At 47.9% G+C, this 18,950-nt stretch overlaps 1 protein-coding gene across 3 annotated transcripts; it reads right to left on the reverse strand.

The window, feature by feature from the left end:
- Positions 1–4,436: 4,436 nt before the first annotated feature.
- On the reverse strand, positions 4,437–15,433 carry SLC25A38 (solute carrier family 25 member 38). 3 transcript variants are annotated; one of them, XM_036076821.2, is made up of 8 exons: positions 15,241–15,429; positions 15,014–15,073; positions 10,474–10,595; positions 9,594–9,678; positions 8,718–8,897; positions 8,305–8,473; positions 6,654–6,820; positions 4,437–5,227 (listed from the first exon to the last, which is right to left on the reverse strand). In XM_036076821.2, the coding sequence occupies exons 2-8, from the start codon at positions 15,014–15,016 to the stop codon at positions 5,105–5,107; spliced, it is 849 nt and encodes a 282-aa protein (XP_035932714.2). In that variant the 5' UTR covers positions 15,017–15,073; positions 15,241–15,429; the 3' UTR covers positions 4,437–5,104. The 3 variants fall into 3 exon arrangements, with proteins under 3 accessions (XP_035932714.2, XP_035932713.2, XP_035932715.1); XM_036076820.2 differs by having other exon boundaries at positions 15,014–15,429; XM_036076822.2 differs by lacking the exon at positions 6,654–6,820 and having other exon boundaries at positions 15,014–15,433.
- Positions 15,434–18,950: the final 3,517 nt, after the last annotated feature.

Here is an 18,950-nt window from a genome sequence, read left to right on the forward strand (position 1 = left end):
TGCCCAGGCCACAACCTCGCTTGATTACAATCGAATTTCTGGGTGGCAGACCCAGACATCAGTTTTTAAAGCTCTTCAGGTGATTCCAATGTGTAAGATCAGAACTACTGATCTTAGGTCCCGAGTGTTTATTAGCTACCTAACCCACTGGATCCCACTTGGAAGAACCACTGGGAAGACCTTGGACGCTGAAATAACACCTAGAGACTATTGCATTCAGCCAGCTTTTTTTGGAGACGGAGTGGTGAAAAAGTTGAGAATTTGAAGTCAGCAAGAAGTTGGAAATGCCTACTGTTCAGCCTGTGGGGTATGGAAGGGACATTGCTTTGGGGAGCAGATCTCAGCTTGGCAACTGCCCATTACTGTCACTGCTCTTAGGTTCTCTGATTTGATGAGGCCCTCAGGAACTCACTCTAATTGTGGTTCACCTCAAAATTACTTACCCTGTGGGAGATCTGGTGAAGGAAACTCAGGACCCTGTTTGCATCTTGATTCTAATAAGCCAACTGTAAAAAACACTTTTCCTTTCTTTTTAAGATTTCATTTTTAAAAAATATTTATTTGAGAGAGAGAGAGCCCGCGCACACATGTGGGGGTTGGGGCAGAGGGAGAGAATTGTCAAGCGGACTCCCCGCTGAGCAGGAGCCTAGGGTGGCTCCACCCGAGAGCCCCAAGATCAGGACCTGACCCCAAACCAAGAGTCAGAGGCTTAACCAACTGAGCCACCCCTAAGATTTTATTTTTAAGTAATCTCTATAATGTAGTTTCGGAATGTTGGTGAGGTCGGGAGTCAAGGGCCAAGAAAGAATTCTTGAGACGTCTTTGGTGCAAAAGTGATTTTATTAAAGCATGAGGATGGACTCATGGGCACAAAATACCACTGCTGCTGCTGCCCCAGGATTGTGAGGAGCAACGGATTACATACTTTGCGGTTGGGGGAAATAAAGGGAAGGGAAGTTCCAAAAGGATTTTCATATGCTAAAGAAGAATCGCTGGAAACCTGAGGCGTTGCTATTGTCAAACTAAGGTTGTTTTTCCCTCTAGCAAGACATTAACATTGAGAGGTGGGAGCTTCCTGGAGGAACTTTATACTCTGCCTGCCTCAAGTATTTGTCAATGGGCTGCAGGTTATAAGGACACTTAATCTTATCTACAGTTCCTTCTGCCTTTGTATCCCACATCATCTCCCCTGAACGTGGGGCTCCAACCCTGAGATCTAGGGGGTTTGCTTGACGGACTAAGCCAGCCAGGCGCCCTTAAAAAAATCAATTTTGAGACAATTGGAAATGTGAATACGGGCTGGGTATTGGATTATATGCAACAAATCTGTTAACGTTTTCCAGGTGGGATAATGACATTGTAGTTATGTAAGAAATATGTTATTTTTAGAGATGCAAATTTTTAGAGATGAACTATGGAAGGGTGAAATGGTGTGATGTCTGGAATCTGATTTTTTAAAGACTTCATAAAGGGGAGAGTAGAGAGACGAGGGTAGCAAAATTCTGATAATCATTTCATCTCAGTAATGGGAATGAAGGGCCAATGTACCATTTGCTCTACTCTTTGTGACTGAAATATTTTGTAATATATTTTTGGAAACTAAATATAACAGCTTGAAAGCTTTGCTTCTGTACTTTTTTAGCGAATGCCTTACCAGGCCTTATCTGTAGTGGCCAGATGATTGTTTCCTTCCACAAAGCTCTGCCTCTAAATAATTTGCTTTAAGTCTGAGGCAGCCAAGAACAAATCAATTTAAAAAGCCACTGGGCAGGCACCTGGGTGGCTCAGATGGTTAAGCGTCTGCCTTCGGCTCAGGTCATGATCCCAGGGTCCTGGGATGGAGCCCCACATCCGGCTCCCTGCTTGGCGGGGAACCTGCTTCTCCCTCTCCCTCTACTGTTCCCCCTGCTTGTGCTCTCTCACTCTATCAAATAAATAAATAAAATCTTTAAAAAAAAAAAGGCACTGGGCACTGTTTCCAGCCAGCTGAAACTCACAAACTTTAATAGCTGTGACAGACTGCAAAAGAGGAAAAAAAATTCTTGGGGCCTGGGATATGGAGATACCCAGGGCCACTTGCCTTTGGAATCAGGGTTAAAAAGGGCAAATTCCAGTTTTACTCCATGTGTAGAGGAAATTAGACTGTTTCTCCAAATCTTATGGTTTTTTTTTTTTTTTTGCCCCAAAAGAACATTCTAATTGATGGAACAGAAGGCAAGCTGAGGACAAAGCAGAAGCTGACACCCCACAACGCCCCCCCCAGATGGGATTTACGTGACATTCCTCAGGCACTCCTGGCTACCCTAAAACTAAGGAAAGGAAAAACGGTTAATTTATAGAGATCACAATCCTGCAAGACATGAGTGTCCCTGAGTTTACAAATGTCTTAGCATTTTATAAGAACAAAGCATTTCTATCAATAACCTATCTTCCAGTAGGAAATGTAGGTACAATTAAATGTCCTTATAACCTGCAGTCCATTGACAGATACTTGAAGTGGACAGAGTATAAAGTTCCTCCAGGGAGTTCCCAACTATCTTAATGTTAATGCCAGGCTAGAAGAAAAAACAACCTTAACTTGACAATGGCAAGGCCTCCCAGTCTACTTTAACATATAAAAATCCTTTTGAAAACCTTTTTCCTTACCTCCCCCAACCCCAAAGTATATAATCAGCCACCCCTCATATTCCAGTGCAGCAGCTCTTTCTGCCCACAGGTCCTATCCCTGTGCTTTAATAAACCACCAAAGATGTCTCTCTTGGTCATCAGCTCCCGACCCCACCCCACCGAACCTCACCTATACTCCAAAACCACATCATAATGAGCTTAGAAGGTGACTCTTGTGACTGAAATTCACCAGCCAAGTATAAGGTGAGCAAATTGAAGCCTAGACCTCTGGGCCTCATCTCTGCCCCTCCCCTGCCAAGGGCCCCTGGGAGGGCCCCCACTGGCATTAGGCTCTCCTGGCCTAAGAGGAAAGTTCTTGGGAGGCAGCCACTACATCCATGGTGACCCGCCTTCCAAAGAATATGCTGGGAGTCCTAACCCCCATCCTAATTCCTAATACCCTCCACCCTAGTTCCTAAGAACGTAACCTTATTTGGAAATAGGGTCTCTGCAGATGTAATCAGGTTGAGGTCATTCTAGAGGAGGGTGGGCCCTAATCCAACTACCGGTGTCCTTGAAATTGGGACACAGAGACAGATGCACAGGAGGCTTTGTGGAGACTGAGGCAGACTGGAGTGATGAATGCCAAGAATTGCCAGCAACCACCAGAAGCCTGGAGAGACCAGAGCTATCCTCCCCTAGAGCCTTCAGAGAACATACATCCCTGCTGACACTGATTTCAGACTCATAGGCTCCAGAACTGAGAATACATTTCTGCTAGAAGCTACCCAATTTGTGGTAATTTGTTGTGGCAGCACTAGACTAACCTAGGGTGCCAGAAACATCTGCTCCTTTCACCCTCACCATTACTATCCCCACTTTCCAGGAACAATTGCAAGTGTGTCTAAAAAAAGTAGAGAACCAGGCTTTCCATCTAGAATCACCTAGATCACAGCCCATATTCTTAACCAGGAGACCAAAATTCCCCTTCCTGCAGTTTGGATAATATAATGGCTCTTTCCTAAGTTTGAAAGTTGATAGAAACACCTGGGAACCCCCGAGTGTGGCTATAATAAACAAAACAATAACAAGTGTTGAGGAGGATGTGGGGAAACCCAAACCTTTCTGCACTGTGGTGGGAATGTACAATGGTACACAGTCTGGTAGTTTCTCAAATGGTTCAACAGTTATCACATGATCCAGCAGTTCCACTCCTGGGCATCTATTTACGCAAGAGAAATGAAAACATAGGTCCACACAAACACCTGTACATGAATGTTCATAGTGGCATTATTCATAAGAGCCCCAGAGTGGAAACCATTCAAATAATATAATCATCAACTGATGAATGGATAAATAAGATCTTATACAGGCATACAGTATTATTTGGCCATAAACAAACAAAAAAAGGACAGTGTTGAACGTGCCACATGGAGAAACCTCAAAAACATTATGTTAAGTGAAAGAAGCCAGATGCAAGAGGCTACAAACTCTATGACTTATTTATATGAAGTGTACAGTAAAGGCAAATTATAGACAGAAAGCAGATCAATGGTGGCCGAGGGCTGGGGCTCAGAATGAGGATTAATTGTAAATCCAAGCTCTTCTTGGGGGATGAATGTGTTCTAAAACGGATTCATAGTGATGGTTGCACCACTCAGTAAAGTTACTAAAAATCATTAAATGGCTTATTTGAAATGCATGAATTATACAATGTGTGAAATAAAGCTGTTTAAAAAAACGTTTAGATTTTAGGACCTATATGGGTCAAGAACCAGCCACCTTAGACGACTGGGTTATTTTAGAACACAGGAAGGACACTATTTAGGTTTTCCAGTTTTCAATGATAAGTGCTTCACTTTTATTTATGTGAACTTTAGCTACGGGAAAATGCCAGAACAATTTGGAATTGAAACAGTGCAGAGGCCAAAAACAAAATTAGTTATCTGGACACTTACAGGCTAAGAAGCCACTCTCCCCACTTCTTCAGGGCCTCTGAGAAGGGGATTAGTAGCCAATTAAGTAATGACATCTTTTCTTCCTCATCCTACCAGCATCCCAGACACAGACTACAGCCTGGTGACAAGAACCCCTCTCTCCACGGACCCGGCTTCCCCCGATGGAGCTCTTCAGCCACAGCAACTCTGGCTGTGCGATGCCTTGCCCAAGAACAGATCCAAACAGGCAGCCTAGCGTCGGTGGGTGGCGGAAGCACCTGACAGAGCTCTTTCCAGAAATGCCTTTTCAAGTAGTCTGGCAGGATGTGCAAGCCCTTCTTCTAACTCCCTGTGTGCTGTAGGCATCAGTAACTCCTCTTTGGGGAGATTCTGAAGGCTTGAGTCAGGCCCATCTATTCTCTATTCCAACTGGGTAATGGAAGGGGACACATCTGCCTGGCTTTCATCTTAACTCCAGGACAGTGAGACAAAGCAGCCCTTGGCAAGAGCCAGGGAGGTCAACAGGGCAACGGAGCCCGTCTTTTCCCAGTCCCTCTCGGTCAGGACTTCAGGCCCATCTGGGCCATCATTTCTTCATACACGGTCCACGCCATGGCTGCCATCAGAGCTCTGCGGAGGGCCCGGGGGACGCCGCCTTGGAAGAAGCCACGCAGCCCATAATCCTACGAGGAAAACGAATGTCAACAGTCTGGAAGCAGAGTAGCAAAACAATGAACACACCTAGTGCGAGACTGAGGGTCTCTGTTACCCCATTTGTGAGCCTCAGGTTTTGGATTTTTATAGATAATGCCAAAACTATGAATAATGGATCCAAGGAGACGATGAACTAAAAAAAAAAAAAAAAATCATTTTTTGCATCATTTTTTGCTAAACTTTATCTTTTTAGGCTTGCTTTATCCAGGAGAATTTATTTCTCAGCTGAAAATCTTTCTACAGGGTGGCCATATACAGCTGGATAGCTTGTGCAGCTCCCATAAGCACCAAGCCCCAACTGGCAGCCGAGATCCAGGCCACAGTCTGCATGCCAAGCCCTGGGCCCTGGCTCCAGGCTGGAGGGAAAGCTGCCTTTTTGGCGATTTGTCTGCCTGGAGGAAACATCTTTGCATAGTTTGCATAATTCATTGTATGCTCTTGTCATCCTACATAAGCATTAAAGACAAAACACCTCTAACTCCTCCTTCATAATCTGGACTGATTTATTCATTCCTATCGTTATCATTCCTGCCATTTTCATACATACTGAAGAATATTATTTTCAAAGTTTAGGCTTTTAGGTATAGAGAATAAGAAAGCAGGCAACCCAAGCAGGGTGAGAAATATGATCAGATTCAAAAATATTTGCTTATATCTAGGGCGAGACAGATACATGATGCGTATGCTCACATTGTTTCCTCTGCTACGTAGAAAAACTGAGACGTACAGAAAAATATAAAAACGTAGGGACAAACTTAGCTTGAACAAGAATATCTGGTATGTGATAACAGTGCATGCTTCCAAAGGACCAACTCAGTGGCTTTTAAATGGTGCTTAAGTGTACTTTATGTCTCCTGTACTTTTTATCTTTAATAATACCTTTTGTCTATTTGCATTAGAGCAAATTTCTAGAGACAAATAATTTGTGTGTGATTTTTTTCTGACTTGAGTTCCTCCTAGGTCCTTGGTCATCAGCTGACTAGGCCCTCCCAGATTGCCTGACCTGATAGGTCTGGGGTGGAGTCCAGCCATCTGCCAAGTTTAACTAGTTATCACAGGTTGTCCTAATGTAGTCAGTTCCCCCCACCCACCACCAAAAAACCCCCCAAAAAAACAAAAAAACAAAAACAACCCACGGCCAACCATAGGTTTTTAACAGTGATCCTCAACCTTGGCAACACTTTGGAATCGCAGGGGAACTTAGCTACTGATCCGGGCTTCACCCCCCCTTCAGAGATTCAGGTAGAAGCAGCCCAGGTTGTGACCTGGGGGTGGGGACTTTTTAAAGCTCCCCAGCTGATTCTAATGTGTAAAGGACATGCGCTAACATTCTAGAGAAAGAGTGAGAGAGAGCCTTAACCACAATAAGAAGCAATATTTACTCCATAGCCTTACTTTCAAAATGAGTGTCACTGCCTGGCCAATCCACCGAAACTTCATTGGGGAGAGCTGCATATGAGTTTTGATAACATCGGCAGGCTGAGTCACCAGGGAGGCCAGAATGCCAGCAAAGATCCCACAGCTGAAATTTACAGCAGGAATAAGGACTGCATCCAACTGGTCTGAAACAGGACAAAGGCAACATTCAGTGACAAATGAATCTCACATTCATCACATAAATATCAATACCAAGTTGCCCAGTAATTCTTCCGCAAAGTCAGAAGGGTCTAGATTCAAACAGGGTTAAGAAGTAAACATTTAAAGGTATAACTACATGTGGATGGGAGTCATGAAGTTAAAATCTGCCTTTTTTACAACCATCACCATCATAATTGATTTGGGAAAGAATCACTAACTGAGGCTCAAACACTGGGGTGAAAGGAACAGGATGTTTTATATAGATTTATACAGATTCAAAGTATTCCCCCCCACCCCAGGTGTTTCCCAACTACAAAAGAGTTTTCACTGGAGACACCATCTTGTCCAAGTGATAAAAAGTTAAACATCGCCCACAATAGTCAAACCGATGTCACGAGCTTCCCGATACAGGCACTGGAGACTAAAGAACAGTATCTATGTTAAATTTCCTAATTTTGAGGAGATGGTTCTAAGAGAATATCTTTGTTCTTAGGAAACACACATGGAGGTATCTAAGGGTAAAGGGGCATCACTCCTGCAACTTACTGTTAAATGGACTGCAATAAACAATTACACATAAAGAGAGGTCAAAAATGTACACCAAGCTCCCCTATTGCCCTAACTTTCTGTGGCAAAATAAGGCTGTGACCTGCAGTATCATGCCTCCTGGTGCCTGTGGTGGAGCAGCAAACTCCTAAAGCACCCCAACTCTACTTGATTACCATTGTCATGATGGGGGCATGCCGGTTTTCCACTTATACGACCTTGGTTGCATTTCCTTGCTCAAATTCTCCAGAGACACCTTATTGAATGCAGGTTTGTTCCACAGGATGTGTTTCTATCGGAACCTGACTCTGCTTGGGTAGATGTTCACAGCCCACTGATTGTGCCCCTGTCATGACTGACTTGAACTTCCTGGCAGCGTGGGTCTGCCAGAATGCCTGAGGTCCGGCACCTTCTCTCCACCCAAATAGAGGGCTAAAAACCATTTTAACTGGGAACATGGCAAGGGGAGGTGCTAACCTCCCTAACCTCATCAAACTTGTCTGATAAGAATCAGATCAAGTGCTTCTTGAGAAACACAGACTCCCAAGGTCTTCCCCCAAAGTTTCTGATTTAGGAGGCCCCAGGGCGGGACCCAGCAATCTAAAGAATCAGGCACATCTGCGAGGTATTATTGCAAAACATGCTTTATACCTCCCCCACCCCACTCAAGAATTACAGTACTACCAAACTACTAAATTTACTAAAGGCAAATTTAGACTATATACTCCAACGGGCAGGGGCCAAGTCTGTCACGCCCACCACTGCGTCCTAGCACCCGGCCCGATGCTTGATGCGAGGCCGACATGGTTCCATTCCTAAAGCTCTGCTAAGATCAACAAACAGGCTCCGATCGCAGAGAAAGTGGTGAGGATATGAGGTCTTGGAGATAGCTCTTCCCCACCACACCTTCTTTCATCCATACCATGGGTCATGATGTTTTTGGTCTGGTTGTAGAACATCAGGTAGATTCCAGAAAAGGGTGCGTCACGAAGGAGTGTTGCCGTCAGGCCGCTGAAGAGTCCCCGGCGCCCCTCACTGCGATAGATGCTCCTCAGGGCCGCATAGATGCTCTCATAGCCGTACCTCCCGCTCTGCAAAGAAGCACAGAACCAGTGGCTGGCGCGGCGGCCCTGGGTTTGAGCAACGAACCCACCTGACTTCGGGGTACATGGCATTACCAGGCACCACGGGCTCTGGTTCCCATGTGGCTTGCATTCTCTGACCACATCGGCCTCTATTTTGGATTCTAAATCCGGAGTTGACATCGGTGGCCACTTGACAAAAGCCCAGTGCCTCTGTTTACCCACCCTGAAGGCCGAAAGCAGTCGGACTCACCTCGTAACGTGTCTTGATCACAGTGATGGGTGACATGCAGACCCCTGCAACCGAGCGAGAGCCCACTCCCAGGATGACCGACTCCAGGGCCGTGGGGGGGTGGCCTCGCAGGAAGTACTGCTTCAAGGAGTAGAGAGTGCCGAAGTAGATGCCAATGCCAGGGACACACCTCACAATGGACTGCAGAACAAGTCAGAGGGAGGAAAGAAATCCCAGACCGACACTGTAAGATACTGTCTTAGCTGGGTTTTCCCAAAAGACAGAGATTTGCATCCAAGTAGCTGATTGAAGGTGTGGAGGGAACGCCAATAAGAGAATGGGGAAGTGACGAGAGAAGGCAGCCCACGAAGGGCAGGCTACCTAACTCATTACTGCCCCGGACAACGAAATCCCTTTGGGGGGAACTCTGGGAATCAGTATAGGGCACACCTCAGAGTTGGCCCTCCAGCTGAGGAGGGTGAGTGAGGTTCTGAAACATCAACTGTCATCTTCCACTTAGCTGGGGTGAGCATTCATGCCCGGGCACTCCCAGCAAATTGAGTTCCTAGGGCCAGAAAAAGCCTGCAGGTGAAGAACCTCAGGTGTGGCCTGCTTGCATCGGAGGGCAAGTGCAAGGATACGCCGGCAGCTGGGGGCACCAGCTGCGTCTGCTCTAGACTTGCTACTGCTCCAACAAGCTGCATCTAGGGCATAAAGCTATTTCCTTGAGCCCTCTAATAGGAGCGAGCGGTAGCATGAGACAGGGAGAAGACCATGTAAGTCCTCCCACCGCTTCCAGCGCTCACCTATCCTTACAAGAGGGGATATGTGAGGTGCGTGAGAAAGGGCTAGCTATGACAGCAGAGGGTGCAGGAGAAGACCCAAAAGGCAGCTTACAGGGGACATCCCTTTCCAAAGGCCCAGAATACTCTCCGTGCGAACCACCTTCAAGAGCAGAGCAAGCATCCCAATGCGTCCGGATCTGAAAGCAGACAAAATGGAGGCAGGGAAGAAAGAAAAAAAAAATCACTTAGACCCCATCCTCATAAAAGAACTTCCCATCCAAAGACTTCTTTGTATGACTTCTTCCCTAAGAGCACTCAAGAATCTCTACAACAGGGGCGCCTGGGTGGCTCAGCTGGCTAAGCGACTGCCTTCAGCTCAGGTCATGATCCTGGAGTCCTGGGATCGAGTCCCGCATCGGGCTCCCCGCTCAGCAGGGAGTCTGCTTCTCCCTCTGACCCTCCCCCCTCTCATGTGCTCTCTCTCTCTCATTCTCTCTCTCAAATAAATAAATAAAATCTTTAATAAAAAAAGAATCTCTACAACACATCTTGGAATAACTCTGAGTTCCCATATGTTCATGATTTGGCACATACGTGTTTTATCTATTGATTCACACCGCAAGCAATGGGATGACCTCTCATGTTACATGCATTTGGTATACTTCCCACAGTGCTGAGCCCATTGTGGGGCATAAAAGAGACACTCAATACACACGTTATTTCCAGAAAATCACCCACGCTACTCGTACCAGACAGCACAGTATGACATTACAGGCTAGCACAATAAAATGCAAATGTCATCAGGGCAGATCCCAGGAAGGTGCCTCCAGAGAATCATTAACAGGAAATGTCAAAGAAGTTGGGCATGGCCCGTGTTTTTCTTGAAGCATCCAACAGAACAGCAGTTGACTTAACACAGTTGAGATGCTGCTGTGTCTGAGAGAAGTTGTTGAAACCGGTTCCTCAAAGAAACGGGGGGCAGTTGGCCTTACCCATGGGCTGAGGGCTGGAGAGTCTGCAGACGCGTTTTGAGGAGATCCAGGGGTTGGAAAAGGAGGGTGGAGCAGGTCCCACTGATGGAGCCACACAGGAAAGCCTTGATCACCGGATGCAACTTCAGGGCAAGAGAACACTGAGTCAGCAACTCTGCGGCCACGGGCCTCAGCTTTCTACACACCGAGACCAGTCATTTCCTCTGTAAGGGTGGCTTAGGAAACCACCTGCTGGTGCCCTGTATTATCTTCCCACTTCAGAGAAGGGAAAAGTGAACCCAGGAATTAACAGCGCTGGAATGCCCTGCGGAGAACATGATACCCAGCTGGAGGGGATCTCTCTGGCCTTAGGATTGAGAATGAGCAATGAGGATCCTACTGGGCAGCATGTCTATGTCCACCTGTGAATTAGGCTGCCAACTATACCTCCCTCTCTGTCCTGAGGCTAAAAGTTATTGGCCATCTCCTTATCTTCACAGAAGCAAAATCAACTGAACCTAGTGTCTGAACTGTTGGTTGCCAGGCTCTCTTGGTTATGGGACCTGTAGATATTTACAGGAGCGAGACATAGGAAGTGAAACCATAAGCTCAGGTTCAATGTAAAACATGGACCACTCCCTGTGAAACCTATGAATTTCCTTAACTTAAAAGCTTTCCCTTTCTCCTATACCCACGCCTCTCACTGGGACCTAAGCAGATCGCAGATGGTGTGGTAGACCAGCAGCCACCCGTTACCCCTGGGTCTGCTGGCTCTCCCTTAAACCAGGCCAGCTGCACACCCTGGCTAATCTAGAGGCACCACCTGGAACGGCAAAGACTAAATGTACTTCCTTGAGCCCACCACGCTAGAGGCCTCACGGCTTGCCTCAGAATCCACTCGATCACAAATGGTTGTGAAAAGGCACGTTTAAAAACCCAATGAGGAAAGAAAAGCGCTCTTCTCCAAACAAGCGGCTTGGCAAACTCCATCCAAAAAGATCTTCTCTCCTCATTAAATGGTACTCGGACTATTATTCTTGAATGCATGGACAACTGTTCTCCTAAGACGCTCGGAAGATGAAGTTGCCGGTTATACCCATATAGCCACCAACCCAGAACTAAAACGTTCGTAACCTGTGTTTTTTTTGTTTCACAGGGATCACTCCACATTTCTACCAAACTAGCAAGTTTCAAATTAGAACTGGAACCACTTAAAAGACTTAAAAAAATTCACGTAATCCTGGAGGTCATAACTCTGTTCAAATGGCTTGTCAAGTATCCAGGGGTGACAAAAGTGATAACACAACACATACAACCAAGCAAAATGTGTCTACCTCACCAGTCTGTCAGCACGCCATTCCCTGTCCCCCAAGGGGGTGGGGGGTGGCTAATGCTAAGCCCTATTCCCGTGAGTCTGTGCTTCTAGGTCTCATCCTTCCATTGGTATCTTGGGCAAAGCCCCTGTCTTTCCAGCCCCAAGCCACATCACCTCCACTCCCCCTGGGCTAGTCACCCCTCAGCCCCCACCACTTGCCATCCAGCTAAAGCTGCCCCTCCTGCTCACCAAGGACCTACCCATCCCAGGAGCCCTTTCCCGCCCTAGGCCTCTTACTTGGCTGCTCCGGTGCATTTCAAACAGCTGGTTTTGGGCTCCTTTTCAGGCTGCTTCTTTCCCTCAGCCTCAGACCTTGCTCTTCTTATCTCTGCCGGCCACAGCCCCTCAGGCCACCTCACCCACACCACAGGGCACCGTGCCTGCAGCCCGTAACGCCCAGCAACCCCCTCTCTGAGAGGCCCCCAGGCTGCTCCGACTCACTCCCAAATGGAAACCCCGTCAATAGTTCACCACACTCCTGCCTCTACTCTAATCCACAAGATATTCCTGCCGCAAGTTTGGGAGACAAATAAAACTCCTCACTGTACCTACGGCTTCATGACCCAGTCCTGCTGATGAGCCCTCAGTGTTGCCAGAGCCGGCCCATACCGATCTATTCCAGTGACCTCCTTGGCAGTCTCTAGCCTCAACCCTACTAAGCCGCCCTCCCGAGCTCCCGGAGCAGCACTGGGTAAGGCATCTATGTACACCCCCTCGAGATCTCACAACACTCTTAAAAGCTAGGTATTTAAACCCATTTTACAGGTGAAATTGGAGCTCACAGGGGCGCCTGGGTGGCTCAGTCTTTAAGCGTCTGCCTTCGGCTCAGGTCATGGTCCCAGGGTCCTGGGATGGAGCCCCACATCGGGTTCCCTGCTCGGCGGGAAGCCTGCTTCTCCCTCTCCCACTCCCCCTGCTTGTGTTCCCTCTCTCGCTGTGTCTCTCTCTGTCAAATAAATGGGTAAAATCTTAAAAAAAAAAAAAAAAAAGAAAGAAAAATTGGAGCTCACAGAGGTCACGAATGTGTCCTACGTCACAGGGTTCGAGGCCACTGGCTAGGCTTACAAGGTCCTTCCTGAATCACGTGGCCCCTTGTTACTTTTTCAGCCTGTGTTCTCAGCCTCCTACCTCTAACTCATGGTACATCAGGGATTCTCCGCCTTCCCATCCTGGCTCCTCCCATGTCTGATTCATACCTGGGGGCCTCTGCTTAGATCTCCTCTGCTGTGGCAAAGCCCCTAATCCCCCCATTGGCATTCAGTGCTCCTCAGTACTTCCACTGCATCTGAGCCCATCTCCCTTAGGATCCAGTACAGAAGAGGCCACTACCTGTCCTGTTCACGATGGTACCTCCAGCACTGACCACGGAGCCTGGTGCACAGTAGGTGCCCAAGAGTCAAAAATGAATGAATCATGTCATCTGCAGGGAATCTGCATATGGCTTTCCCTTGAGCACAATTCCATAGGCTGAAGCTTAGTGAGCCCTGCATGGCCCATCCCTGGAAAGGGTGATCTCCCCAGGCTCCCTTCAGCCCTTTGCTCTGGCAAGGTTGTGTGAATGACAAATAGTTAACAGCTTCTGTGCAGTTCTCCGTGCTGCTTCCCCAACACTCCCACAGGTATTGTACGGAATTTGTTTTAAGGCTGAGGTCCTTCACACACATGCTCCAACACACCCACCCTCCCTCATTGCAGGAACTATTTTATGTCTTTATTTTCACAGTGCAATGCTTGGACATATCATTCGTATAATAAATATTTGTTGAATAAATGCCTAGAGCCCACAACTTTTTTAATTTTGTAATTTTCTTGGTCAGTTAGCACAGAGTAGATGCTAAATATATACCACCTAGAGAGACTAACCTCTACTAGTTAAAAAACAAAAACAAAAAACAAAAAACCCCCACATACAACAGGTAATATCATTGTTTAAAAAAAACAACAACAGAATTTACACTTTTCATTTTGAATAGTTTTAAGATGTCGTCACATGGAGCATCCTTTGAAGGCATGTTTGATTTTTTTTCTAAGTACTGAGGAGGAGCACTGGACGCCAATGGAGGGATTAGGGGCTTTGCCACAGCAGAGATCTAAGCAGAGGCCCCCAGGGATGAAAATAGCCTAAAGTTATTCAAGGAAAAACGATGAGTAACAATTTCGTTTTTTGAGGGAGGAGGGCAAAAACAACCGAATAATATACAGTATACAAAGGCAGTAAATAGTACTTAAGTAGTTAGCAAACAGGTTCCACAAGCAATTCTTAATTCCCTTTAAAAAACTAAATCCAAAGAAGTCTCCAGGCCAGAGCTGGAGGATCCAGAAAGAGAAGTAGGTTAAGCACGTTTTCAAAGATGTAAAGTGGAGCCGCAGCCGCTACCTTTTTTGACGATTAAAAAAACAACCCACACCCCGCCCGCCCGCGTCGGCCCACCAGACCTCGGAGCGAACGTGGCGGCGACCCGCGGCGCTCGCGGCTTAGTCCTGCGTTTCCCGCCTCCACCCTCCGCCAGCGGCTCCTCAGCCAGACCGTCCTCCGGGACCCGCCTGCCCAGCCCCGCCTCCGCCTCCACCAATGGAGGTCCGGCGGCACGACCGCGGCAGCCAATCCGGACTCAGGGGCGTGGCCTCGCGGGACCACAGGCCCCACCAGTTCCTCGCCCGCTAGGATGTGGAGACCCAGAGGGTGTCCTCCCTCCCCGCCCGGGGGCCCAGTGCGGTCCTAACTCACCTCCTTCGGGCACCCACCGCTTCTCAGGTTTGGCGCGACCACCGGGCCTTGCGATGGTCCAAATACCTGCCCGAGCGTCCTTCCACCTCTGTCGCCCTAGGCATCCAACTCAAAGCACCATCCGGTAGCGCTCGCACGTTGTTCAGGGTCGCACCGGCACACTCCCTCGCACCCCCAAGGCCCCGGCAATTCCGCCCACTCTACCCGGACGCCAAAGCAGCAGCGAGACCGTCGCTTGTCTGTCCCAAGGGGGCTGCAACTCCTCTCCTCCCTCGCCCTTCCCTTTTCAATCCCCTTGATCAATCCATCCCTCTCGCGCCACGTCCCCAACCTGTTCTGTGCACACCCAGGGAGCGGAAAAGGTTCCCAGAGAGCCGCTGACCCTTGGCTACCTCCCGAGAATTTCCCTCCACGAGCCGGCGGTTTCGGAACCCCTGTGTCCCTTCCCCGCAGTTTACCATAAGCGTCTCCACCCTGTCTCCGACATCTTGAGGCTGCAGCAGCGCCGGGCGTGACTTCTGAAACATTGGAGAGGACGCCGGGCTCTGGGTGCCGTTGGTGGAAGCTCGGGCCCAGCGCTAGCGACCTCGCGGGAGAAGGCGACGCGGCAGCAGTGGCCAGGCGACGCGCTCTCAGGCGGGGGCTCTGCCGTCCGCGCGGTCGGACGCCGGGTCTGCGCGCCCACCTGCGTGGCTCCGCGTGGCACACCGCGACCTGCTCACAGCTCTTCACTCGCTCTGCAGACCCCGCGGCTCTGCTCTCCTGCCCATCCTGCCCGGCTGCACGCTTTCGGACCCCAGATCAGGTAGGGTATATCCGGAGGTGGAGAAAGCCGGAGGAAACTGCGTGCAACCGTGGGATTTCGCTTCCGGGGTTGGGCGCCTGTCTCGAGCTGGTGAGGGTGTTAGCTTTAGTGCCACCTGGTGAACATGTCCAGAACTGCAGGGCCCGCGGTTTCCAAGGTCTGGTGCAAGGTGTGAACGTGTTTGCAGTCCAGACTTGCTCTCCTGTAGCCATCTGTGCCTGTTAAACTTCAAATGCGGCTCGTGTGCCTGACGACCAGAATTTTAAATTGTAATTAATTGTAGTTAATTTGTATTAAAAATTGAAGCAGTCTGGAATATTTTTCTGTTAAACAACTTTATTGTTTTGGCAGACCCACATTTCCCTTTGAGCGCTTAAAATTTAGTGAAGGAATTGACATGTGCTGTTAAGTTATCCATACACCGCATTTCTTTTTTCTTTTTTTCTCTCTCCCTTTTTTTTTTTAAGAGCGAGAGAGTGCGCGCACAAGTGCGGGGAAGAAGGCCGGCAATGGTGCAGAGGGAGAAGGAGAGAGAGAATCTTCTGCGGGGGCTCAGGGCTCTATCTCACCACCAGAGATCATGACCTCCGTGGAAATCAAGAGTCCCAGGCTTAACCAACTGAGTCAGCCAGGCACCCCATTTCTTCTTTTTTTTTTATTGTTATATTAATCACCATACATTACATCATTAGTTTTTGATGTAGTGTTCCATGATTCATTGTTTGCGTATAACACCCAGTGCTCCATGCAGAACGTGCCCTCTTTAATACCCATCACCAGGCTAACCTATCCTCCCACCCCCCCAGGCACCCACATTTCTAAGACTTACAACAATATGGTAAAATAACTTATTAATAATTGTTATTACATGTTGAAATGATGTTTTGGATATATTTGGTGAAATATATTATTAAAATTAATTTTACATACTTCCTTTTCCTTTTTTTTTTTAAGATTTTATTTATTTATTTGAGAGAGAGAGAGAACAGAGGGAGAGTAAGAGGGAGAAGCAGTCCCCGCTGAACAGAGAGCCCAACGTGGGACTGGATCCCAGGACCCTGGGATCATAAGAGCGGAATCCACTGAACCACCCAGGCACCACTCTTTTTCCTTTTTTTTTCAATACGGCGACTGGGATATTAAAAATTACACATGTGGCTCACACTACATATCTATTAGACCACACTGGTCTAGATGTTTAAGATTATGGTGTATCTCTCATCTGGACTCTGGGAATAACATTTATGGTCTCCCAGCTTCCCATTATTCCTGTCTGGTGGAGCATTTGAAAGGTATTGCTGCAGGGATCCTGACATGCCTGTTGAAAAAGGCAGGCACACACCTTCAACATCCCTGGTTACCTGCAGAATAAAGTGCAAACTTATGGTGACAGGCTTCACCTGTACTGAAAGTACTGGATACTTTCCAGTATCCAGTCTCCACCGGGGATATCTAGGTCAGGGAAGAAACTGATAATTCAGGGAGTAAGATGCTGTTTTTTTAAGACTTCTTTCCTGTGCCACTGAGGCACAAGGAACAGGCAAGAAAGTGGCTCTTTGGGGGCGCCTGGGTGGCTCAGTCGTTAAGCGTCTGCCTTCGGCTCAGGTCATGATCCCAGGGTCCTGGGATCGAGCCCCACACCGGGCTCCCTGCTCAGCGGGAAGCCTGCTTCTCCCTCTCCCGCTCTCCCTGCTTGTGTTCCCTCTCTCTGTCAAATAAATGTGTCTCTGTCAAATAAATAAATTTTTTTTTAAAAAGTGGCTCTTTGTCCTCAGAAGGGATTAAGCAAAGCATAAACAGTAAGAAATACATAAACAAATCTGTCTGGTGATTGTTGAATACTTTGTTACTCCTTGTTTTAAGCGTGAGTTTCATTTTCTTTGTGCAGTGTGGATGACTAAGCTAAAACTTCTCTTTTTGAGGAACAGCTATGTTTTCCCCCAGAGGTCAAGGATTCCTGCTTTTGAGAAACAGTGGATTGGTGAATTTCAGAGGCTGCTCTTAGCCACTCTGGGGTTGGGGCAGAGGTGAAACCCACAATGAAAGCCTGCTGCCGCTGGCTGCCCCACCACCAGCAGGTACATTGGCTTGGCTGTGGGCTCAGAAGAAATGGGCTGGCTTCCAAGGGTGGTAGGTGCTGCCAGGTTTTCCTCCACTTTATCTGTTCCTGCTACACTCCCAGCCCTGGAACCCAGAGTCCCCCCATCCTCTTCAATCCTTCCCCCATGTTCTTGGAGATGTGGAAACGTATGAGATCACGTGAAAGAAGCATTACCCATTAGCAGATGAGGGAGAGTTTTGGGGCAATACTTACTTACTTAATGGCAAAACTTGGAGCGGTGAGTTAAAAAATAAAAGAAAAATATATGGTGAAAACATTGCATGTGACTTCAGTTCAAAACAAGGTCATTAACATCAGTCGTGGCTTCCCTGACTTGTCTGCAGTCTCTGGAAGGTGATTTTTGCTTCTATGACCTGACTCCCCCCCACTTACACATTCGATCCCCCAAACCCAATCTGGCCCTTTTTTTTCTGAGTTGGGTGTTAAGGTTTCATGATGATTTCCCATCCTGGTGATTGTAGTCACTTTCAATCCAGGAAGAAATACACATACTTTGATTTGGATACACGACCTCCCTTTTACAGCTTTATTCACAGCAAGCTTTGACATCTGGAGGAGTTTCCACCATCCAAGAAGGAAAAAGCTGGAGTAAGCATGGGAAACTGGAGATAGATGGGAGACAGAATCTGCTCCCAAGCTTCGGTTCCCTGCCCTCCAGGGCAGGAGATGAGCCTTACAGCACCTGGCACCTGTGTCACTTCATTTGGAAGAAGGTGGCTGGAATCCTGAAGAGCACATCGATGAGTTGCCCCCCATGCTTCCAGGAAACCAGCTCAGGGAGACTTTTCCTTTCTGTGTGCCTGGATCCAGAGTTGCTTCTGGAAATATCTAGAGTCCCTCTACTGTTGTCAAAGCAATGAGTCCACTTTTGCCCTGTGGAAGCCAGGAGGGATCAAGAGGGGAGACATGATGCACACGGTATGGCCACAGTCCTCTCCCCTCCATCTCCATGAGCCTCTTTAAGACTAGTGGCCTCCCAGAGAGGTGAATGGATATGTTATAACGGGCTCCATTGTGTAACTAATAGGAGCTCCTCTCCATTTAAACATCCCCTTGACCCCAAACACAGTCTGAAAGAGCAGTCTTAAGAGTCTCCAAGGGCACACACTGCCCTCAGCAATGGAGGAAGTCACCCTCTGTGCCTGGTCTCAAGGATGGGCACAACCAGAAGGAAAAAAAAATTCTAATGCCTTTACCAGAAGCTTCGGCAAAGAGGACAGTCCTGTCGCTGTTTCGGGCTTTGCAAGAGAGAGATGAGATACCTTACGTCCTTCTGTGCCAGTGACCTTTGCCTCCAGCCTCACCACTGAGCCGGCGATGACTGGACCATGAGAGAGAGCAATGAAGTAGAGCTATTCATGGGCTGGTCTCCGAGAAAGCGGCGGAAGACTCTATGGTGGGTGTGTGTGTGTGGGGGATGCCCCTGCAGAGTGGGGGTCCTGGGATTCTACTCCAATGGCCAAGATAT

The sequence above is a fragment of the Halichoerus grypus genome, chromosome 1, assembly GCF_964656455.1.
Source record: "Halichoerus grypus chromosome 1, mHalGry1.hap1.1, whole genome shotgun sequence".
Taxonomy (NCBI): Eukaryota; Metazoa; Chordata; class Mammalia; order Carnivora; family Phocidae; genus Halichoerus; species Halichoerus grypus.

Coding starts and splice junctions, on each gene's coding strand:
- SLC25A38 (XM_036076820.2), bottom strand. CDS start 15,082: ATGTTTCAGAAGTCACGCCCGGCGCTGCTGCAGCCTCAAGATGTCGGA. Junction 8,898..9,593: donor TTTGGAAAGGGATGTCCCCT/GTAAGCTGCCTT, acceptor CTTGTTCTGCAG/TCCATTGTGAGGTGTGTCCC. Junction 8,474..8,717: donor TGATCAAGACACGTTACGAG/GTGAGTCCGACT, acceptor GCTTCTTTGCAG/AGCGGGAGGTACGGCTATGA.